The sequence below is a fragment of the Sciurus carolinensis genome, chromosome 1, assembly GCF_902686445.1.
Source record: "Sciurus carolinensis chromosome 1, mSciCar1.2, whole genome shotgun sequence".
In the NCBI taxonomy this organism is placed as follows: Eukaryota; Metazoa; Chordata; class Mammalia; order Rodentia; family Sciuridae; genus Sciurus; species Sciurus carolinensis.
The window spans coordinates 165,452,843-165,477,355 of NC_062213.1; the positions used below are offsets into that span (position 1 = coordinate 165,452,843).

Sequence of the window (24,513 nt, forward strand, 5' to 3'; positions counted from 1 at the left end):
CTACATTGTGGACAACCATAAAAACAAAAAGATGTACCCCATTTGTGTACAATGAATCAAAATGCAGTATGTAAAAATAAAAAAAAAAATTAAAATATTTAACACCAAAAAAAAGAAATAAAAAGAATGTCATAGAATGATGATCCATTTGGGATGAACATAACAGATATTTCATTCATTTCGTTATATCAAGGCAGGCTTGCTTTTGAATAACTCCTAGGACATTCCATTTTCCTTTGATTATATGTTAGTTCTTAATATTCCAGATGGTCAGAAATCCAGTGAATTACCTAGTTTTTTGTAAGGACTAATTATTTATCACTATCAATTGCTTTGAGTTCATATGTCAAAAGTAATAAATTATTTATTTCTTTAGAACCTTTAAGATGTCTTAGGTTGTCATTGTTACAATAAAAAATAAATGTATACTTTACAGGTCAAGTAGTCCTTATCCAGAAGCATATTGTTGTTAATAGTTTCTTACACATAATGAGTATCTTGAGAAGGGGACCCAATCCAAACATGAGTTCACTTGTTTTTTATATATACCTTATACACATAGACTGAAGATAATTTTGTGCATGAAATAGTTTCATGGTGTAGAATATTACAATTGCAGTGTCATGCTGACCCTCAAAAGATTTCAGATTTTGTAGCTTAGTTCATTAGTAAATACAAAGAAGGTCTTATCTTTTAGATCAACATTTCTAAAGTCCTTTTTTTAGGCAGTTTTGTAAATGTGGTTATAATTATAAAAATTAATACTAAAAGTTGCTTACAAATCGATCTAAAGAAAATAAGACTACTAATATGAAGGATGATTTATATCTTCTAAAAACTTTTATTTTAGAAATTTTTAAACATATACAGAAATTGACAGAACAACAAATTTTCTCATGTATTCTTGGGTTGTCACCATTTTGCCAGCACATGCTTCCCCATCCCACCCCCAATTTAAAGTAAATTAGAGTCATATCATTCACAGAGTTTTTCAACACGTCTCTCAGGTAGAGTTTTTGAAAAAAACACACACACTTAATCACACCAAACAAAATTAATAATTTTCTTTGTCATTTTACACTCTGTCTACATTCAGATATCTCCCACTATCTCAGGAATATTATTTTATTTTATCATAAGGTTCATTCAAGTCCAGATGCCGCTGGGGTCTGCACATTGCCTTTGATTTATACGTCTCTTAAGACTTAACCTTCAACACTTCCTTTGTCCCACCACCTCTTTCTTTGTCTTCCCATTTATTTTGGGAGGAGATTGACCATTTGCCTGTAAGATGCCCCACATTCTGGATGGGTTTGTGTTCTCTTGGTGTCTCCTGCTGTGCCTCGGTAGGAAGCGTCTAGTGCTCTATGCTGTACTCTCCAGAGGAGTGAGACCTGAATCTGCTCGAGCCCCTAGAGCTAAATATTACTAGAGTACTTGTTATCTTTGAAAATTTTTATAGTTGCCACTTACAATCTTAGTGAATTTTGAACAGTCTTTATCTCTCTGACTCCACATAGCATTAAGAGTCCAAGAAACAAGTGACCTCAGGAAGCCCCACTTCCCATGAGTGTGTGCTGAGGCTCTCCAGAGACTGAACTAGCACTTCCAAGTAATCGTGCTAATGGCAGTTAGGTGGGAGCCATGTTTGGACAGGTTGGGGTTACAAAGTTGTATCCTATTTTTCACATCACATTTCTCTTTATTTGAGGATTTTCTTGTTGGAGTGCAGCGTGAGAGAAGTACGAGTTGCTGTGGCCACCATTCTGGAGAAAACCTTAGACAGTGCCTTGTTTTATCAGGATAAGGTCAGTCTCATCTTAAACATTTTATTTATACATTCCGTTTTTACCAAGTGTTCTCAACTGCACATAAGAAAGAAAGCCTAGGATTGGAGTCTGGTCATTTTGTCATGTGAAACGCACCTTCTGTGAACTGACTTTTCTGATAACATGCCAGGGTAGAAGACATTCTGTCCTTTCCTCATGTTCCAGAAACCAGGGTAGGCTAGGGATTCAGGTCCACTTTGGTCTGCTTCAGAATTTTCTCTCTGGAACACACCTATTCAGAGTCCTGTCAAGACTTTGTGTTAGACCTCTCTGAAGTACTTACCTGAGTCTAGACACTAGTCTAGGCATTTTGAGCCACCCCTGGCCTTTTTTCTTTCTTACAAACTACTTTCCTAATCTAAACCTGCAGTTGGTAACCAAACCGAGTAGTGCCATTTATCCAAGGGCACTGACCAAAATAGTTCCTTCATGGGTCTCTGTTATTCCCTAAGCTTTGTTTCTGTTCCTCTGAATTTTTTCTTCTTCTTTCTTAACCCTATTTTCTGATTCACAATTCCACAAACACATGTGCTATAACAAACTACAGTGTTTATTCCTATCCTCTGCCCCAAAAGATTTTAAGTCTTGGAGAAATAAATGGTATACATTATAAATCTGATTATTCAATCTGTTATTAAGTCCTATCAAATACAGCAGTTACTTCCCAAGTTTGCTGTTTCAAACAGCTGGCACTACATGGAAAACTTTGAAAAATGTTATTTTTAGAACAAATTGGCTCCCTAACAAACATTGGCTATAGGCAATGTTTCTCAATGAACTAAATAACAAATTCTAGGAATTGCTACTTCAAATTCAGATGTAGGTTTTGCTTTGCAATCTTAAGCAAGTTCTTTAAGGAAGATTTTGATCCACGTATGGTACTTAGCACCTAAGGCTTAGTTCCCTCAGCATTGCCTGACCCAGGATACTCTGTTAGAACAGAACCCAAGAGTCTTGCTCAGTCCAGATGAACAGGAAGTCAAATATGCCCTTTTGGAGGGTCCTAGAAGGCTGTCCCTCAATTCCAGGAATCATTAAGAAGTTGAGGTCTACTCTAAGGCAATGGTTTACCGTCAACTTACACAACAGAACCGGTCTTCAAACAAAACCTTACCTAGATGTAGATTATCTAAAATAGCTCATTGTTAGCTGATTTGGGCAGCTCGAATACCATTGTTCTTAAATAACCCCAGGGAAGTTTTTTAATATACATCAAGAATCCCTAACACAAGGACCATCTCACTGTCTTCCTCCCCTATACCAACCCAAACAAAGGAAAAAGGTAGAATTAGTGCAGTCTCTGTGCACATGGGGTCAGGCTGTGGCACCCCACCAATCTCTAAGGGCAGAACAGCAGTGTGTAGGAAGGGAAAGCAAGGGAGGCCAAAAGCATGGAAGCCATTTGCCAAAGTAAATTCTGTTTGATACCCAGCTGATGTATTTTAATGTCTGTTTTTCCCCATAATGGAAATGATGCCTCTTGCCACCCACTATATTGAAAAGTACTTTGAAAATGAAGTGCTGTATAAATGCTCTATTTTATTGTATTTATAATGGGTGTGACAGGATGGATGGGAGTATTTCAGAAGTTTATGAACACCACCTTCAAAGGATTGAATGAATAAGAGTAGTTAGCCTGGTCTTAAAGGTCAGATCACAGATGAATTTCTAGGAACTTGTCCAGAAATAGTTGGGGTGGGAGGGAAAGAAGAAGCAATGTCATAACCAAAATAGTTTCTAAACAAATAAAATGTTTTTCAAAGCTTTCCATGAGGCGTCAGCGGGCTTTCAAGTAAGTTCCCAGTTGAGTTGGTATTGCCGTTGTCATCCTGTCAGGCTGTTCTCTCCATTCGCTCCATCGGCTTGGTTTCTAGCCCCTCTGCCTGTGTCTGTGTTTTTATTCTTTGCATCTGTGACTATGTGAAGAAGCAGCATATGGAGGGAGGGAATCAGAAGTACATCTCCCCTGAATACTCTACCAGACCTTTTTAAGAGATGGAGGAATTGACTCTGGAGAAAATGCGACTGTTAGGTAGTAGAATCACACCCTTCACTCTGAATCTAGGAAACAAGACTAGCTTTCCTTTAATTATTGCTACAGTAGCGGTCTTTTCCTGGAAGGTAAAACTGATGATTCTGTTTTTTGCTCTCCAAAGCATAAATCCATCTGAATCTGAGACTGGAGTGTATCAGTTTCCTTTTGTTCTTATGATGGTTTACTTCAGAATAATCCTGTTACACCTGTCTTACATTCTTTTTCTTTATGTAATTTCCTCTTTCCTCTAACCAGTTTAAAAGCCTTCATCAGTTACTGGAAGTACTACTTGCTCTTTTGGATAAGGATGTTCCAGAAAATTGTAAAAACTGTGCTCAGTACTTTTTCCTATTCAACACTTTTGTACAAAAGGTAAATGAATTTTTTTCTAATACAGCCAAGTTAAAATTGAAAGAGGTTTTATACATGGAAAATTTTAGACTGCATTATACCTTCTATGCAATACAGTTTTATGAGTGTTTCTTCTTTAAAATTTAAAAAACTAGATTACTTTCTGTAAGATCATAACTGTCTAGGTAGGTATAGTTAATCACTGATAACAGTGGAGGCCCTCATTAAGACCAGTGGTTACTTCTGTGTTCAGTGGCCACTGTGAAGCAATGTGAAGCTCAAGAGTTTTTTAAATTAGATTTTAACAAGTACTTGCTATATGTAAAATACATCAACCAGCCTGCATGGTGGCACATGTGTGTAATCCCAGCAATTTTAGAGACTGAGGCAAGAGGATTGCAAGTTTAAGGTCAACCTGGGCAATTTAGCAAAACCCTACCACAAAATAAAGTTTGGGGCCAGGGAGGTAGCTCAATGGTAGAGTGCCTCTAGGTTCCAATCCCACAAAAATTGATTTCTTTAAACGTCTCAATAAACTGTGTAATTTGTTATTCTCAATGTCTCAAACAGCAAGGTATCAGGGCTGGAGATCTTCTCCTAAGGCACTCAGCACTACGACACATGATCAGCTTCCTCCTTGGGGCCAATCGGCAGAACAACCAGGTACTGTCTGTTTCGTGTTACCAGTGGAATGGCCGTGAGTTTCACTTTGTTTCTCTTTGAAAATGATAAATATTTTTAATTACATAAAGGGTCTGGGTACTAGTACTATGTAAACTTTAAAATTCTTTGGAGGTAGTGACTTACTTCATCATAGAATTCAATCTGAAAATAGCCCATGGAAGTGACTTACTGGAGTATCAATCACAGTGTGTCATAGGAGAGAAATCTGGATGCTGATAGGAAGAAGGGACAGTTGAAGAGACATCAAAGAATAGGTGGTTTGAGTGGTCCTCGCCTTCCTTTCTGGGCCTATGAATATTTCTGGTGGTGGTTGGAATTCAAATGTGAAGTTGAACTATTATAAACTGAATGATGTTGCAGACAATTCTCTTAGTCCAAAGAAAAGGAAGTTGTTTGATTGTGAATACTACTTACAGAGTGCTTACTACTTAGCAGACACAGCAGGCTACCTTGTGGTGGACACTTTTGATAATCAGGGTTCATTGAAATGGGTGGTTTCTTCCCCGTTCTCAAGCAAGAAGTAAAGCACAGAGATATTAAGTAGCTTGTTCCAAGTCACAAAGCTAATGTGTCAGTCAAGCAAGCATTCAGACCCAGCTCTGGGATTTCATAGCCAGAGCCTTTCCCCTGTATGTAATGAAACTGCCTGGGCAGTTTTCCTTTCTTTGTTGAGGGGAAAGACTTGCCACCTGGGTTGCTCGCAGCTTCCTGTCACATCACCCTGATACTCCTACTCTTCAGTAGTTTAAAAAAAAAAATCTACGAGTGCAGTGCTGCATGCCTGTAATCCTAGTAGCTCCAAGGCTCATGAGTTCAAAGCTAGCCTCAGCAACAGCAAGGTTCTACGCAACTCAGCGAGACCCTGTCTCTAAATAAAATGTAAAAAAGGGCTGGGATTGTGACTCAGTGGTTAAGCACCCTTGGGTTCATTACCCAGTACCAAAAAAATAAAGTAAAACAAGTACCGACACCTTAGCATGCTCTGGGAATTGAGATGTTGAGCTTTTACAATGTACTTTTTTCTCTTCAGGCTCTTCACAGGGACTCCATTGATAGTGGTGATTTATTTCAATTCAGTGTAGTTTGGCTGCATTTATAATTCATATTATTTTACATTTTTGAAACATTAGTTCTGAAAACGTTTTCATCTTTAATATTTCATTTGGTCCTCACAATCACATAATAGATATAACATAACATTACTTCTGCCATTATATGAAGAGATCAGACACTGTTTAGGGAACACATGCTCTCCAACAGAGAGTTGAGTGGCCAAGGCAGGGCCCGGCCTATCTCCATCCAGCTTTTGGGTTTTTCCATTTTCCTGAGGAACAGAAAAGTTACCTGGCATGTCTTGAACACTTGGAACCTAAATTATATACATAAATGGATTGGTTTTAGAACCTGAGTTATGTGTCTGGGGAAACCCTTTGAGATAGCTAAACTTGTGACTTTGTACACTGTCCTCTTCTATCACAAGCATTGAGATATAATTATGTCTGACATCGTGAACCTAAAGTCCTTCCCCTGCAGGCCACTAACCTGTGCTTTATCTCCTCTGATGGCAGATACGCCGATGGAGTTCAGCACAAGCACGAGAATTTGGGAATCTTCACAATACAATAGCATTGCTTGTCTTGCATTCAGATGTTTCTTCCCAAAGGAATGTTGGTGAGCTCTAAAGTGTCTTTAATACATCAGGAACATGAAGAGATGCTCAGTCTGTCTAGCATGAAGTGCACTGATGTTAGCAATTACCTGGATATTAACTTGTTTTTCAATTGGCTGTTTAATATTTGAGGAGCACTGTGTTAGTTTTTCGTAGCTATGACCAACATACCTGAAAAGAACAACTTAACAAGAGGAAAAGTTTATTTTGACTCATGATTTCAAAGGTTCAGGTGACTCCATAGTCAATCAACTTCATTGCTCTGGGCCCAAGATGAGGCAAACATGGTGGAAGGGCATGGTGGAGGAAAGCTATCAATTCATGGCAGCCAAGAAGCAGAGAGAGAGCAAGGAGGCAGAAACAAAGAATAAAGTATAAACACCAAGCACATGCCCGAGTGACCTACTTCCTCCAGCCACACCCCACCTGTCTACCGTTACCACCCAATATAATAGTCCTTTGAAATGATTAATCCATGAAATGGGTTATCCACCGACTACATCATAGCTTTCATAATCTAATATTTCACCACTGAACATTTCTGCATTGTCTGTCACACGAGCTTATTGGGGAATACCTTACATCCAAACCATGACAAGCACTTTAAATTTTTGTTTTGATTCATGTTAAACCTCATCTTATTTTACTAGCTTGTCACAAAAGAAAATGACTCAGTCATTCATTTGGGAGATAGAAGGAATTTGTATGTTTGTTTTTTAAAGCACTCTAGGATTAAAGGGTAATTCAGAGTTCATTCCTCACTATAATTATAACAACTGATACTGTGGGAAAAATAACCAAGGTATGATTTGGAGTCTCCTCCATGCTTTGTGAGCTTGACCAAGCCACCTGACCTTTCTGATCCTCAGTACAAAATAAAATATTAAAAGCATAACTCCCCAGGTTAATAAAGATTAAAGAAATAAAATGTTAAAGTACTTTGTAAAACAGAGTGAGGGGGCATCTCAGATGTAAGATTAGTAAAACATATTTGAATAGAAGGTAGACTTGGTAACATTTCCTATTTGGTCACTCACCAGCAGCACAGTCACAAAGGTTGTGCCACATTTTTATACCATTCCTAGGCTGTGATGACAATAGCAGTAATAATACAGCAGAGCAGCTAACTGTATTCAGTGACTTCTGTGTGCTGTGCTTTTATGTGGTGCTTTATATTTATTGTTTAATACCCACAGCAAACCTATGAGGGATATTATACCCTTATGTAGTTGGAAAACTAAGATGCAGGTTTAGTAACTTCTGCAAGGTCTCTCAGCTAGTGACAGCACTCAGGGATGATGCAGGCCTCTAACCCCAGGGCAGGGTTGGAACATCCTCTGGAAAGTGAGATATAAAGGCAGGAAACAAGATACAAGTGCCAGAGCATCTTTCTGACAGACAACTGCTTGCTTTCTCTAACAGGACATTGAAGGAACACTTAGAGTTGTAAGGCAGAGTTTGCTTCTTAAACCCTGACTTATTCCCCTAAAAAGACAAAGCTGCCTCATTTCATGAGTTCAGAGTTTTCCTTGTTTTCCTGGAAAACAAGGTAGCCCTGCAGTGTGTGTTGAATCTGCTTCAGCATAGGTCAGTCATTATATGAGTACAATTGTTGGAAGAACAGAAATGTACTGTGCGCCTTTTCTTTGGGAGCAGCCGTGAGCATTTTTTCCATCTACTATTTATATTTTCACCTCTTGGAAAGACCATCTTGCATGGAAATCACTAGGAGCGCATGGCTGCAGCTGCAGCATGCTTGAGAGGAAGCAGGTGAACATCTCCTCTTGTCTCCTTGTCAGCTCTCCCCTCTAGGCTGAGAGGAACCAGGCTGGAGGAAGTCAGCAGTCAAGTGTGTGTATCTTAGGAGTCACATCGTCACCCAGTGGGTGTCTTTTGTGGAATAACACCAAGTGAGTCAGGGTGTGTTTTGTGTTTTATTTTTGGTCCCTGAAGCTCCTGGCATATTTAAACAACGGCCACCTATTAGCATCGCTCCCTCAAGCCCCCTGCTGCCCCTCCACAAGGAAGTAGAGGCCTTGCTGTTCCTGTCTGAAGGGAAACCCTACCTGCTGGAGGTGCGTGCTCACCTTTTCTCTCTATGTTCATGATTTTCTCCTGTTTGAGAAAAAATCCTTTTGTTGCTCAGCTGTATGTTACTTAGATGATGAGGAGGACTGTTAAGAGAAGAAGGGATGCTTTCCTGTACGTCTGTCAGAAAATCAGGGTTGGGTGTAGCTCAATGGGAGAATGCTTTTCCTACATGTGCAAGGCCCTGGGTTCCATCCCCAGCACCACAAAAATAAATAAATAAATATATAGTAAAAGAGACTATTATTAGTTCTCTCTTCAACCAGGAATCAGGCCCAGCAGGAGGTAAATGACACTTCACCTGTTAAAAGCTTACTTCATTATTAGGGTTTTGTTCTCACTCTTTTAAAGATCGTGGTCCTAATATACTAAATTCAGAGTCATACTTGATTTTTTGTTTTGCTTGTTGTTATTTTTAGTACTGGGGGCCTCCCACACATTAGGCAAGCAGTCTACCGCTGAGCCATGTCTCAGTTCCCCCATGTTCTTAAACCTCGGAGTGTGGGAGTGGCTGCTCCAGCCCTCTTTTGGGCATACACCATGGCCTGTTCTCAGCCCAAGCCTTCCCTTCCACCCAGAGCGTCCCCTCCTGCAGATTCAGTCTTCCCAACCTGGTTTACATGTATTCGAATCCATGAACAGCATGCACACTGGCTTTTTAAAATTACATCAGCAGTGCATTAGTGATTGTTTTAATCATTCAGAGGTGTTCACCTTTTAAAATTAATAAAAGGGACTCTCCAGGATAAAAACACACACTTGCACAATATTGTATAAAATGCCAGACAGGCTCAGACACCCTGAAATCTGTCCGTGGACCTTTAACAAGAAACCCTGCTTTGAGGTGATGTTGATGTTAAGTCTGGGTGGACTTAGTTAAAGCCAGAGTGCTCAGCTGTTGACTGAAGTATGAGAAGCCTCACTCCTCCTGTCCTCCCACCAGGTCATGTTTGCCCTGCGGGAGCTGACAGGCTCCCTCCTGGCCCTCATGGAGATGGTGGTGTACTGCTGCTTCTGTAATGAGCACTTTTCCTTCATGATGCTGCATTTCATTAAGGTACAACCTCAGGTAACCCTGTTGATAGCCAGATAGAACAACACACCTTGGAAGTGTGGCATTAAAACAAACACCTTTCTTGTTTTCTATATATATAAATTTATTAAAATGTACAATGGAATATTTATTAACCTGCTTTCTTAGTGTATCTTAGCTGATTTTTCTATATACTTTTTCAAAGGAGACTTGGCTCAAAGCATTCTCATTCATACTCTCATACATATGTCAGCATTTTCTAGAAAGCAAAATAGGATATGTACAACCTAATTTTCAGTCTATTTATAGACTTCAGATTCTTCCCTTTCCATTTCTTCTCTCTCCCCCTAATTTCACAGTAAATTATCATGGAGTGTTGAGCTGGAAAGAGGTCATTTATTTCAGTTCCCAGATTTAGCATTTGGGGAAACTGAGACCCATTGAGGGAAGTTGACTTGCCCAAATCAGCCAGTGGTGTAACTAGGGCTCGGGTCCTGCATGTTCGTTGCCACTCCAGTGTGCTCTCCACTGAAAAGGTACTAGAATGTTTATGCTTTCAAAAAAAAAAACTCTTTCAGAACCAACTAGAAACTGCTCCACCCCATGAGTTAAAGAATACATTCCAACTGCTTCATGAGATATTGGTAAGTCACATGTTCTGATTCACTTGCATTTAGGTATTTATAAGTCAGCACATGATTATAAAGAATTAGTTCTTTTATTATTTTCCATTCATTTGGTCTGCATATATCGAGTTCTTTTTATATCATAAAACTGCTTTCTGGGAGCTTGCAGTTCAGTGAGGGAGCCAGGCAAATACACAAGAAATTATAGTGCAGAGGTGAGAGGCGTAAAGGGTGATGATTAGCCCTGTTGAGGCCTTACAGCATATGACCTACCATGCTAAACACAGGCGTTACCATGTTTAAACCTCAGGGTGACCCCTGCAGGTAAACTGCTGGCTTTAGAGTTCATCAGATCTTGGACACCACTGATGATATATGAATTGTTAAAAATATTTAGAGAGCCAGGAAACGATGAGATATAATCAATTATGAGATGCTTTCCAATTTGAGAAACGTGAAAAGCGGCAGGGGAAAAATCGTTTGTAACTGGCAAAGAACAGTATCACTGGAAACTGAGATTTAAAGAGGCAGAGGGATTTGCCTGAGGCTACCTTTGGCAGAAGGGTCTGTGGCAGAGCTACCTTCTAAGCCAAGTGACTGGCCCAGAGCCCAGGCTCTCCATCGAACACATACTCCTGAGAAGCTCTTTGACAGTGTGACTAGAGGAGGGTGTGGGAACTGAGTAGAACTTGAGAGAAGAAACTCAGACCAGCTTGTGAAAGGCTTCTGCTCCCAGTCCTAAGGCGTGTGCGTTTCTTCCTGTCGGCCACTGGTGGTACACCTAGGTCTTAGGGCCAAGTTCTACCTGTGCACTTGTTTTCTTCATATTTCTTTTAATTTCTACCTATCTTGAAAAGTCTGGCAATCGAGCCACATTAGTCCCATTCCCTGTGTGTAACAGTCACCGGGAGCCCTGGATGAGGCCTGTGGTCTCCAGTTGCCCACCATCCTCACCACTCTGTCTGAGACAGCCCACTTGCTCATTTCAGTTATCCTTCCAGACTCTATAGGCACTTAGTTGCAATGCCTGCTGTCGGTGATGGTGCACCATGGAAATATTCTAAGTAGGAGAGTGGCATGACCCAGTTTGTTTTGGAAAGATTCCCCTGGCAGTCTTTTGAGGGATGGAAGAGAAAGCAGGGGTGGGAATTAGAAGACTATATAGGAGTCTGTCAAGAATCTGAGTGTGACTTAACAAGACTTGCAGTAAGGAAGGAGCAGAGCATGGAAGGGTGGCAAGGGACAGATCTAGAGGTACTTTGGAAAGAGAATCAATAGTGATTGGTGATTGGAGTAAGCTAATGAGAGAGACTAGCCTTAAAGAGAATCTAAATGTTCCATTTAGATTGCCAGTGCTTAATAGGTTTTGGCATCTTCATAAGAAAATGCATCATGGATGCCAGTTATTAGAAACCCATCTTTCTGATCCTTTATTTCCTCCTGGTTCTGGTACCTTTACAAATTCTGGAAGATTTTTGCTTTTCAAGGATAGGACTGTGGGGACTGGGGTTATGACTCAATGGTAGAGTGCTCGCCTAGCATGCCTGAGGCCCTGGGGTCGATCCTCAGCACCACATAGAAATAAAATAAAGGTATTATGTCCACCTACAACTAAAATATACATATATATTTTAAAAGAAAGGATAGGACTGTGTATTGTTCAGATGATGAGCAACAAATCCATATAGTTCACTACACTGCACACAATTCAGTGCCAAGAATTAGAAATACAGTGAGGTGAGAAACAGATTCCCTCTGGAACAGGGCCAAACCTTCTACATCAGTTTTTTAGAACCTGTCTAATAACAGAACTTAAATGCATTTTTAATAAGTCAGTTAGAGAATAAACCTCTTATCCTAAGGAACATGTAGCTAGGAAATGAATGGATCTTTCAATATTGCTTAATAGTAATATATCTCAGTTTAAAGTTTGAGATATATGGCAATGCATATTTATTAGTATTGGGTTTTATTATGTTAGAAATTAAATCTCTTCAGTAGAGCTGTGAAGAAGGCACTGTGGCTATTATATAGGTTTCTTCTTTCATTTGCCAATCTTTGTGTCCTCCCTTTCATAGGTCATTGAAGATCCCATACAGGTGGAGCGAGTCAAATTTGTGTTTGAGACAGAAAATGGGTTACTAGGCAAGTATACCCCATTTAATGAACAAGTGTCTGCGGTTCAGGTAACTAGTTGTTCCAGCAGCACTGCCCACCCTGCTTCCTGGTGCAGATGAGTGACTGGCCCGTTACAAGTCTGGTTCAGGATAGTGGGCTCTACATCCTAGCTGGGAGAATTAAAACCCCAGGATCTTATTGCCATGAACTTTCTCCTACTTTTAGTCATTAAGGTAAAGCTCTTTTCCCAGGTTAGGTAAGGCTCAGGAGCACTGTGGCTAAAGATCACTTTCTGAAGCTAAAAATCTTTCCACTCAGCAGCAATTGGGGAGGAAGAAACTAAAACCTCAGACTTGGCATGTTGTCAGGAATTTGATGTGTGGTCATGGTTTGATTTATGGTACGAATATACCCATGCTTCCATTTGTCTACTCATAGAAGTCCATTGTTTTTTTCAGAAGGCAAACAGCTTTAATAAGCAATTTATTAAAGAAAATTGAGTTACAAAAAAATATTTATCCCCCTCCCACTGGAGTTAATCAAAATCACTTTGAATTTTGCTGTATAATAATGCACCACCTAACATTTCTGTCAGCAGGGTAAAATGGCATATGTAAAAATGGCATCACAAAAAATTATGTCACCTAGTGATGTGGCAGCCATCTTTGCGTCCATTCACTCTGATATTTGCACAAGAAAATTGCCTAATGACTCATTTCTCAGAACACATCTGTGTTGTTAGGCAGCACATGACTATATTAAGAGGAGATTTAGGGTCTCCTTTTATTGCAGAAAGGAGACACAGGCTAAAAAGTTTTATAACTACAGCTTTCCAGGCCCACATTTGTAACAGTATGCTGTAGTCAGAGCAGCACCGGGCTGTCTGAAACTTAGAAATCAATAAACTCATCAAGAACCAGGACACTTATTATTTATTTTTAAATCTCTAAAATGCAAAACAGGAAATATTTTGTTGAACAGAACTAATGTCATAAATTTATATTTATCAAACTATATCATAACTACTCAGTAATGTGATATGTGGGAAAATATGAATAATTAGCTAGTTTAAATTATAGTTCCATTTCAGTCCTTCTGAAAGTCAGACTCACTACCATGTACTCCCCCCGCCCCCCATGTATATTATTAAAGTAGCCTTTCTACCCATTAGAATTTGGGGCATGCTATTGAAACAGGCATCACCATGCTTTTAGTTAAGTTTTACCCTTTCAGCTTGTCAGAACAGTTTATAGATTTTTAAAGCAAGAGAACTTATCACTTGGACCCACTTTCAGTTCAGTGCTTTATTGTTAAAATGTCCCTTTTCTTCCTCCAGCTTTGATGCACCACAGTAATCATGTAGACAGTAGTCGCTGCTACCAGTGTGTCAAATTTCTTGTAACTCTTGCTCAAAAGTAAGTATAAACTTGGAATTTAGGAATGAAATGGTGTTTTAACACTCTTACAAGGAAGACATGACTGAAAAATAAAACATCTGCCTTGTCATTGCATTGTATCTTAGAAAGTGTGACTCAGGGCATGCTTGCAGGAATGATCTTAAAACAAACATGGAGGAGTATTAAAAGACTAGCAGATCTTAACAGAATTTTAAAAAGAAAGAAAGCTAAACCAGAAGAGAGGAATCTAGGCAGGTTTGGGGACCTTAAGAGCCAGAGTTTATAAACCTCTCTCAGATCGCCTTCATTAATATAATCCAACTACTAACTCTTAGGCTCTGGGTCCCAAATTTCAAATTTTGTCTCTCCAGAGATTAAACTTTGACTCCTATAGCTGTTGACCTTTATGAACCCAAGCACTTTGTGAAATACTTTGCCTGCATTTTCTTATTTAATCTTTGCAGCAACCTCATGAGGTATGTAATCATTTGTCATGGGTAGTTTAAGTGACAGGACTAGAGTCAACAGAGCTAAGACTTGAACACAGGCTGATGGGCTTCAAAGTGGAGGTTCTCCTTTTTTTTTTTTTTTTTTTTTTTAACTGTGGTAAGAAAACACATGACATAAAATTTACCGTCTTAACCATTTCTAAGTCTACATTTCAGTAGTATTAAGTTCATTCACCTAGCAGTACAACCATCATCACCAGCCATCTCCAGAAATCTCTTCATCTTCCAAAACTAAAACTCCTAACTCTTCTTTCCCCTCCTTCAGGACTGCCTTTGAAGACGGACAGCTTTCTAGACAGGCATAGGAAAATGGAGAAGGTTGCAAGGCAGTGCCTTCAAATTAACTTTCCCCATAATCTCATTCTTCTTATGCAAAGCACAAAAATTAAGACCAGTTTGATATGTGAAAAAGTCATTTATTAAATATAAAATCTGTTGTGGGTTTTATTTTTATTTTCCATCTTTGAATTTTAACAGGTCTGAGTGGGTGGGAGTTAGGTGAAAGGATGGGCACTGGCCTCACGTGCTCCTTGTACTGCCTCTGTTGTGTCAACCTGTGCACGTGTTGCTTACCCAGACCAGAACAGAGTGAAAGTTTAATACAGGTGTTAACTGAATTTCAAAGAAAATATTTGGTTAATAAAAATTTCCTCTATCACCAGGTGTCCTGCTGCTAAAGAATATTTTAAGGAGAATTCCCACCACTGGAGCTGGGCTGTGCAGTGGCTCCAGAAAAAGGTAATCAGATTCTGAACTCTTCTAACTAAACACGTAGGGGTCAGTAACAGCACATCTTATCAGGGGGAATCTCCTAAACCTTATTTGTAAACTGACCTCAGAGTATTTTCAGACTTCAAGTATTCCTTTATACAGTCAGTACCTATTTATATGTAGTTAAATGTGTCTGAGTACAGTAGTACCCCCTTATCCACAGGGGGGTGAGTGGATACCTGAACACAGGTAGTACTCAACACTGTATGTGTTGTTTTTCCTCAGACATATAAACCTGTGATAAAGTGTAGTTTATGTATTAAGCACAATAACAGATTAATAATAACAACTAATAATAAAATAGGGAAAATAATAAAATAGAGCTGTGACAATATACTCAAAGTTGTATGAATGTGGTTTCTTTCTCTTAAAATACCTGTCATACTCACCCTTCTTGTGATGGTGTGAAATGGCACAGTGCCTGCGTGAGGAGGTGAAGTGAAGTGAATGACGTAGTCATCGTGACACAACCAAGCTACTATTGGCATTCCAACATAATGTCAGTGACAAAGATCATTGCAGCATCATGGTGTCAGGCAGGTAGCTTATAGTATGGGCATATTGCTGGAATAAGGAATGATTTACATGTGGAACAGGACAGCATGGGGAAGTTCACATTCTCATCATGGTACTCAAACTGGTACACAATTTCAAACTTAGGATTTGTGTATTTCTGGAATTTTCCACGTAATATTATTTGGACCGTGATCACAACCAACTATAATGGAGGGGAACAGCTATGAATAGGGGGGCACTAACTACTAAACATGTCTTAACTTCATGGGTAAAAAGACAGGGGTGATGCTAGAAGAAGCAGTATTTCCTGGGGTTTTGAGAGAGGAGAGAAATCCTCTGATCTCCTGAGGTGACTGGAGGTCCACATGGACCTGAGCCTGTGCTGGTTAGACTTTACTGTATAATGATGTAAACTGTGGGCTCTAATGGCACACTTGACCTTTCATCTAGATGTCGGAACATTATTGGACACCACAGAGTAACGTCTCTAATGAAACATCAACTGGAAAAACCTTCCAGCGAACCATCTCAGCTCAGGTGAGGGCCTTCTTTGTTCTTATGTGCTTTGAAATCCCTTTGTGCAGCATTCCTCAGAAACCACATCTCAGATAAGAGGTGTGGGACTGAAAAAGAGAACAGGCAGAATTTTCTCTAAGAAGGCAACAGGTGGGTGTACACTCATGCAAATCCATAGAAATCATTTGTCTAGAAGAAGTACTGAAGGTTGGTCAGTCTGGTCCCAGCAAAGCATTAAAGTTGAGTATTGTGGAACTCACCACTCTTGCTGCTGGTGGTACCAAAGATCAGAGAAGTGTTAAGAAGGCCCCTAACCCTTTCTGCTTGTGTTTCAATCTCCTGCAGGACACATTAGCATATGCCACAGCTTTGTTGAATGAAAAAGAACAATCAGGAAGCAGTAATGGGTCGGAGAGCAGTCCTGCCAATGAGAACGGAGAAAGGCACTTACAACAGGTATAACCGGGGACCCCCCTTGGCTGAAAGGGTAATACCTGCTCCTAAGCTTTTGAGAAAGAATCTTCCTACTCAAAGGAAGCAAGGATGCTTCTGGAATGTGTGTCTGAAGAAAGGCCAGCTTGACCCTCCAGTGCTCACTGACCGCAGGCTTGCAAAGCTGAACAGTGCAGAAGTATAAAATGAGGCCAGGCTTCGAGGTGTCTTGCTGGCCTCGCCACTCAGCTTGAGATAGTCCCGGTAAAGCCAGAGCACACACACATTGTTCCAGCTTGCTTGCTTCTTTCTGCCAAGTTGCTAAAAAAAAATCTCTTCTGCTGTCACCAGCCTGACTAGAAATACAGAACCTTGAAAGGAAGGCCCCCGTGCTACTGAAGTGCACCTGCTTGGCAGAGAACTCAGAAGGTGATTGGAGCTTATGACCTGCCCGTGGTCCTCCCCTACTCTCCCCCACTGCTAGGGATCAAACCCACACCTTGCACATGCTAGACAAGCACTCTGCCTCTGAGCTACATCTCCAATTCTCTACATTTATTTCCTTAAACAACATTTTCATTGCTCATCACTAGAGAACAGGTTTATTTGTTTTGGTTTTAATTTTGAGACAGGGTCTCTCTAAATTATTGAGGCTGGCTTTGAACTTGTCCTCCTGTCTCAGCCTCCCAAGAAAAAAAGTTTTTATGAAGCACCTACTTCTTACAAAATACTGAAATAAGCTTGAATATGACTGTTACAGAGTCTGGCCCTCCTCAACAGTGATCTGTCTCCTGTGTGGCCCCACACAGGGCTTGGCACACAGTAAGCCCCGTTAAGTGAACACTGCTGGTATTTGTGTGTCATTTCTTTTCAGTGGTGTCTTTCAGGTGCTCAACAACCTTGTGAGGTGTCTGTCGCCCTAATCTCACAGAAGGATCACTAAGGCCCAGTGTAGCGAAGTGGCTTAGACAAGGGTCATTGTCCACATATCACCTATTTTCCAGCAGCTGCTGGTTCCCAAACTTCTGCCCCAGTGTCTGCACAGTCTTTTCTCCTGTGACAATGGACAGTTTGCCCTCTGCCACCCAAGGCCTTCTGCCTCATCCACCCCATCTTGACAGACCTTACTCCCCACCTGCTTCCTCTCTGCCGTCATTTCTAGTAGAGTTCCATCAGTTTCCTCCCACGCTCTTAAAAAACCCTCTCTTTTTGCCTCTTATCCCTACCTTTCTTCTTCCCAAACTTTTCCAAAAAATTATCTAAACCTGACTCCCCCCTCCCCCATTTTCTTATCTCACTTATTCTTCAGGCTCAGGCCCGACTCCCTCGCTCTTCTCTGATTCCACAGTGGCAGGTGGCAAGTGGGGCCTGCATTCTCAGTCCTCTTAGTGGCCTGTGCAGTGGCATCTAACCCTGCTTGCCACTCTCCCCTTTTCAAGACACTCTCCAGGGCCTTCCAGGACCCATCCTACTCCTGGGTTCCTGGGTCCCTGTTCTCTCTGACTCCTCCAGGCGCCCAGCAGGAATCTCTCAGGTCTCCTTCCCATGTCCCCTGATGCCGTTCCCCCAGCTGTCACTACGGTGCTTCTGAGCTCCAGGCATGAACTTCCAGCTCTCCGGTTCCTGACATCTCTACTTGCTTTGTCCCAAAGACACCTTAAACTCAGCGTGCCCAGCCCCACTCTCCACCCCACCAAAGCCCACGCCCCATGGCCATTCCTCATCTCACACAGAGCCCTGGACCTTTCACACAGTGCCGCCCATCTCTTTGGTCTGTCCAAGTACTTTAGTCTCTGGAAGAAGTAGAGGCAGGGGCCTCCACTCTTGCCTGTCAGGTTCACATGCTGAGACCCTTATGTGACTTACCCTTGCTGCTAAGTAAAGGCTGGAACCCTCCACACCGTCCTGCTTGATGTGGCACACCTTGTCCCCCACACACTACTGTAACTCCCACTCAGCCAGCTTGTCACGTAACTCCCACTCAGCCAGCTTGTCACGTCCAAAGGAGATCATCCCTTCTCCTCCCCCGTCCCTGCCTCCAGCCATATCAGTCCCGAGGCACATGACAGGTCTTCAGAACTATTTATTAAACATATAAACCAAAGACCACAAATTAGTGACCCAAGAATGAACCAAAACCCACCTGTCAGGTGGAGTGCCTGACTCAGAATGGTTGTCAGTGACAACCAGTCCCTCTCTCTGCTTTGTCCCATTGCTCTCTCAGTTCAAATGAGAGCCTGCCTGGGTTGCTGAGGAGGATTGTGGCAATAGACAAGTCAGTGACTAAATGAGATCATAGAAAGTGTTCTGTGTTAATTACGAATTGTTAAATAGAAGGTACAATACTTAACCATTCTGTTTTATTACCCTTTCATAAACAGAAAGAAGTTGCTACATGATGACCTGTTTAAATTACAGAACACAAGGGAGTCAGTATAGAAGACTTTTTCCCCTAACTTAACTGTCTGAACTGTAACTACCTGTTCTTTTTCACAGGGTTCAGAATCTCCCATGATGATTGGCGAGTTAAGAAGTGACCTTGACGATGTTGATCCTTAGAGGAGCGTGCCTAGCACCCGACAAGACAGTGCTCAGCACCTTTCGGAAACCAGAATCTCATCCTTGAAACCCTTAGGGCAGCCTGGAGACTGTCCGGGAGAGCTGCCGAGTCCTTAGAGGAAGCGTTCTCTGGGCGGGAGAAGGCAGGAGGCTGTGTCGGTGGCAGGACTCCAGTGTGGACCAGTTGTCCAGCAGCCGCCGTCCACAGGCAGATGAACTTTTTTTCCCCTTGCATATTTTAGGAAATAAAACTGGTGGCTGATTTCTATTACACGAACATTAAAAAGTGAGGGTGAAGCTGTTGCATTCTCTATGATGCAACAAAAGAAATTCCTTTGGTTTTTATATTTTAAGAAAAAAGCAAGCTGCCTTTAGGTATGCGGGGGCAAATTTTTAATCTTCCAGTAAAATCGAGTAGGAAATCCAATTTAAAATGATGTAAAAGATATGTGGTAAAATTCCTTTTCATTGTAAAATGGTAGTTGAAGAATTCGGTTTACACAGACCTTTATATTTAATATGTCTCCTTCTTTGTATAGAATTTCCAGTGGGTCTGGTTGAGAGCCCTGCTTGGACCTTGATGAAATGTTATCAGGATCAAAAATTGGGAAATTATTAAGCTCTTTAAGGTATTTTCTGATATGATTTAGATTAAAAAGAGCAATAAAAAATGCTACATTATTCAGAAGTACAAGGTGCATTCTTTGACATCTGTCACTAAAAAAGTTACAAGTTGTCCCTAAAACAAATTTTAAGAACAGCAAAATAAAAAGCACTTTAAGATAAAATTTATTGAGTTTGACTCCATAAAATTCTTTTTAATGCTTGGAGACATATTGAATAAACTGTAGTCTTAAATCAAGTGATCCTGCAATCATTTGCTTTTGCTTAAAACATAATTACTGAAGCCTGTGGTGGTGTTGTATATGAAGTTGAGTACCGTAGTTGGGACACACTGCTTTGTGAGTTTCGTCATAATTTTAATGCAGAAAAGGAACTTGAGACTTTCCTTTTCCTCAAGATGACTGATGAATACTGAAAAGGCAAGGTTTAAGACTTCTTTCCCTGAAATAACTAGAAAGCAATTGAACGCCCATCCATTGGTTGTATTTCCCAGGCATAGCATCACTCACTCATTTCAGGTTAGACACTGGCTCCCTTTTGGGGCGGCAGGTCGAGAGGGTTACACCGACCAACATTTCATAAATTTGGTACAGTTTGTATTTTGAATTGCTCACACATCTCCAGCCCTGTTTTGCCTTTAGTTACATGTTCTGCCTTATTTTCAACTCACCATGCACAGAACTAGGGGAAACTTAGGAAGCACCAGGTCGCCACTGTCAGATTTGCCAAGTCAAAGAGGCGCAGCCAGCCCCAAAGTGCCTTTTTGGTTGCTTTTGCATTTGTGGGGACACGTGACAGGGCAGACAGCTTTTGTTGCTGCGCACTTCCAGTAACCCTTCGTTTCACTGTTTAACTGTGGAAGTTCCTCTGCGGTCAGGCTTCAGTTTGTAATTCTATAACTACTGCAGGCTAGTGATGGCTTTTGTCAAGTACACAATCAGTTGAAAGGGCCGGCATTTAAGAGCAGAACTCTGCTCTCAGAGAAACAGGCACAACGCAGCAAATTTGGTATGATTCTTGTGTTTTTACGATTTTGAATGTGATGTTCAAAAATTGATTTTTGAATACCTGAATATCCCATGCCCTACTGTTTTCTTCCCCACCCCCAACAACCTCCTCTCTATGCCCATTCTTGAAGAGAGATTGTGTGGGACACGCATTAAAATGCTGGTGATGATGCACATTGGGATGTCATCGCTGGCAACTGCACTCTCAGGAGCCCAGATTCAGGAGTGAAATTTCCACTTCTAGTCCCCTTATTTCCTATGGAAACGACGCCTTCCGCCCCTGCGCCTGCTGTCCTCATGTGACACTGCATCAGGATCGCCGTCACTCTAGCTTTGGTTCATTGTGTTATGTTGCTGCTGCAATGAGCACCGATTCCACTTTGCCAGTAACCACTTGATTTCCAACGGCTGCAGTCAACGAACCTGCTGGGGACTTTTTTAATGTAGTACCACAAAGTGACAATTGTGACAGGCTTGCCTTGGAAGAGTTGTCATTTTTACTGCCAATTTTTTGGATGAAGATGTTTTTATAATCTTTCACAATGGTCTGCAAATCAAGCAGGAATTGCACAATTGACTTAATGCTGTGTGTTCTCAAGAACCTCCTTTGGCCTAGGCTGACCTCAGGACAGCCCTTCCTGCCCTTGAAGGCATCCTGGGACCCACAGGTGAGCATCCCAGAGGGCAGCTCACCCAGGACTCTCCCGGCGGACTCGAATGGTCACTGACTGCTAAAATAAGTCGTAGGACCTAGAGCGCCACCAGTCTCCCCCAGCTTGCCCCACCCTCCCTGCTAACATCAAGGTGTGTGCAGTACCTTTTGAGCTTGGAACAAGCAGACTGGAATTTTCCACTGCTACCTCTTGTGTACAAAATCTTGTTTATAAAATTTCAAAAGAAAGTAGATAAACTAGGGACGAATCTTAATTCTAAATTTCATTCATGCGTGGCAGAGTTCTTAGCTTCTAAGAGTATAAAATAAAATTTTTCAAAAATGTAGAGTTGGAGTTTCACCAACGTTTTTTACCAAGTATCAGAACACAGCCAGTGGGGGCGCACATGGGCCCACCCTGGTGCTGACTTCCCGTTCTCTGCAGACACATGAGGGCTGCTCAGAAGGGCTGTGGGTCTTCTAAGTCTTTCGCCATCTCTCCTCATTTCAGCTTGCTTCTGCAAAGCTGGGGTGAGGATGCTGACCAGCTCACAGCCCCCAGACATGTGCCTGCAGCTTTCTGCTCTCCCAAGGAGTCTCCCAACCATTTCATGTCCTTTCAAGCTGGGTTTCTTGCGATGGTCTGTCTCACTTGTCACGTCCTGTGTTGCTCACCCGGGTCCCCTCCCGCGCACTATTCTAGGTCTTCCCCATTCCTGGTGACCACCTGCCATGCATCTGCAGGATGGAGTTGTTCCCTCCTCTCGTGCCACAAGCTGTTAGGGGTGGGTGTCTAACCACCTGACTTGTGGTCCCATGCGGCCCTGTGCAGGGAGGGCGTGTCTCAGACCTCACAGCAGCATGGGTGCCAGTGAGCCCAGGTGCACAGCTCTAGCCGTCAGGCCATTAGCGTTGTTTCCACCTAGGACACGGAAAACAATTTGGGGTTTTTGCCTTTGTGGCAGATTCCTCATTTATGACATGGGCTCTGTAGAGGTGTATTGCTTAAGAAGTGACATATCGACCTCAGCAGGGGGCTGAGAGATCCTACACTGAATGGGATAATAACACTCGGCAAACTGGAAAGAGATCTGACGAGTCAGGAACAGCCACCATGGACAAGCACTGACTTCCAGAAGCATCTGGCACACTTAGGACAAGTGATTCCATAGACTGCCAGGCTGCTGCTAGAAGATAGGAAAGTAATGGGAGTCCAGGGTGCAGTAGTGGACATGGGCAGCAGGACGTCTAGAATGCTGCAAGGGGCAGGGCACCCTGACTACTTGGGGCCAGGGCAGTTGTTCATGCACCTAGGAGAGGCACAAGGGATAAGCTCAACCTGCAGTTCTCACCCAGTACCCGTTCATCCCTCCCTCAGCAAACACCAGTGCCCTGTAGGAGCAAAGCACATCCCACACTGTGAAGTCCAGGCCAGACTCATGACAACATTGCTTTATTTTACAAAGTCACCACATAATAAAAATGCTACAAAACCCAGAATAAATATCAAGTTACAAAAGCAAAACAGGTCTGAAAAAGGTCCTTGCTATATAAAGGCAACAGAGAGGAGCCCCCAAAGATACACATGCTTGTTTGCTTTCTTGGGTTGGGTGGGCAGTGCTCAGGGAGGGACAGTTGCTGGGCTATACTCAACTGGGTGACCTCCACGCTAGGCCACAGTGGAGACCCTTGTCCATACTGAGCAGCACCTTCACCTTTGTGGCCCTGCTGTCCTCTATAAAAATGGGGTGTCCAGCCTGGTACACCAAAAAGAGGCTTGGCTTCCAGCCAGCTGGCTCTGGGTTTGTATCCTGGCACCTCACTTCCTGGCTGTGTGAGCCTGGCAGGCACTCCCACTTTGATCCTGTGTCCTCCTCCATAAAGCAGGAGTGTCGTGCAGGGTAGTAGGGGGGGTCAGGTGACCTGGGGTATGTACCATGTGGCCTGCCACTGCAAATTGAAAAGCCGGTCCTGGGGTGGTGGCTCACTACAGGTGACACTGGGCAGTGACGAAGCCTGAGATGGAGCAGAGTGAGGGCACTGGGAGAAGCTGAAGCACGGCCCCGGCGTGGTAACCTGGCACGTCTGTCTCCAGCCTGTGGCTGGATCTCGCTCTAGTCCCACCCGCAGGAGATGCGGGATAGTAACCCCTCATTAATCGGAGCCCAGAGGGCTTCTCTCAGAGCAGGCAGTGAAGGGCGCCCAGCACCCTCGCCCTCACTTCCGCGGACTGATACTTGCCCCATCCAACCCCTAAGGGAGGACCAAGAGCCCGGCACCAGCAAAAGCACCACAGAAGGTAACTGCCAAGGGGCATGGGGGTGATACCTTGGGAGCCTCCGGCAGAGCTGAGCGCAGCTTAACCCGCTTTAATAATGGGGTGAAGGGCCCCACCCTGCCCCCTCTGTGAAGGCGGGACTTCCAGGCACCTCCCTGGGGAAGAGGGTCCAGGGTGAGACACTGAGTTCTCCCAGGTGAGGAGCACCCTACTCCCGGCCAGTGCCAGCAGGGCCAGGCTGGTAGAGCTATGTTCGTCCACTCAGCACCCAGTCCCTGGCCCCTGCCCAGGTGTCCATCCTGGCCTGGACTTTCACTGGAACTCCCGGGAGGCCAGGCCTGGAGGCCGACTCCGACAGCAGATGGCAGTAGCTATGGTGGCCTCCTCACTGGTCTTGCCTGCAGTATCCATGTCACAGCTCCTCACCACACAAGTGTTGTCCACAGCATAGGCCCCCAGGATGAGGGAGGCCCCGGGGAGGGCACTGCAGCCAGTCAGGGTCCAGTCCTTCTCACAGGCCACGGTGACCTGCCAGAGCCCAGGGGGAAGAAAGCACAGGTCCAGCGGTGGCAGGCCACGCCCCCACTTCACTTCTCCTTCCCAGCAGCTCCCCGTGGGGCCAAGGCTCTGGACCAGCTGGAGCACCATGCCCACCTCCTCACAGTGGGTCTGCATGCCAACACCCACTTCTGCTCCACGCCCGATCTTCCAGGGCACAGGCGAACCTCCTCAGTGTCCACTGGTCACCTGCCCCCAGTGTCAACCCTGAGTGTCCTTTTCCGCCCCACTCCACGGCACCTCCAACTGTCCAGCTCAACA

General features: G+C 42.8%; 2 protein-coding genes across 5 annotated transcripts in view; one reads left to right on the forward strand and one right to left on the reverse strand.

The window, feature by feature from the left end:
- The window catches only part of Usp24 (ubiquitin specific peptidase 24), a 140,202-nt gene extending 120,388 nt beyond the window's left edge, over positions 1-19,814 (forward strand). For all 3 annotated transcript variants that reach the window (XM_047538442.1, XM_047538426.1, XM_047538437.1), the window contains 13 exons: positions 1,712-1,808; positions 4,120-4,236; positions 4,786-4,878; positions 6,468-6,570; positions 8,522-8,643; positions 9,600-9,713; positions 10,268-10,333; positions 12,394-12,460; positions 13,770-13,848; positions 15,002-15,077; positions 16,077-16,163; positions 16,488-16,598; positions 19,071-19,814. In XM_047538442.1, coding sequence (XP_047394398.1) covers positions 1,712-1,808; positions 4,120-4,236; positions 4,786-4,878; positions 6,468-6,570; positions 8,522-8,643; positions 9,600-9,713; positions 10,268-10,333; positions 12,394-12,460; positions 13,770-13,848; positions 15,002-15,077; positions 16,077-16,163; positions 16,488-16,598; positions 19,071-19,133 — 1,195 coding nt within the window. In that variant the 3' untranslated portion in view covers positions 19,134-19,814. The remainder of the gene's footprint in view (positions 1-1,711; positions 1,809-4,119; positions 4,237-4,785; positions 4,879-6,467; positions 6,571-8,521; positions 8,644-9,599; positions 9,714-10,267; positions 10,334-12,393; positions 12,461-13,769; positions 13,849-15,001; positions 15,078-16,076; positions 16,164-16,487; positions 16,599-19,070) is intronic.
- A 3,027-nt stretch (positions 19,815-22,841) lies between these two features.
- Positions 22,842-24,513, reverse strand: part of Pcsk9 (proprotein convertase subtilisin/kexin type 9) — a 28,063-nt gene continuing 26,391 nt past the window's right edge. For both annotated transcript variants that reach the window (XM_047556748.1, XM_047556741.1), the window contains exon 12: positions 22,842-24,222. In XM_047556748.1, the coding sequence (XP_047412704.1) occupies positions 24,007-24,222 (216 nt within the window). In that variant the 3' untranslated portion in view covers positions 22,842-24,006. The remainder of the gene's footprint in view (positions 24,223-24,513) is intronic.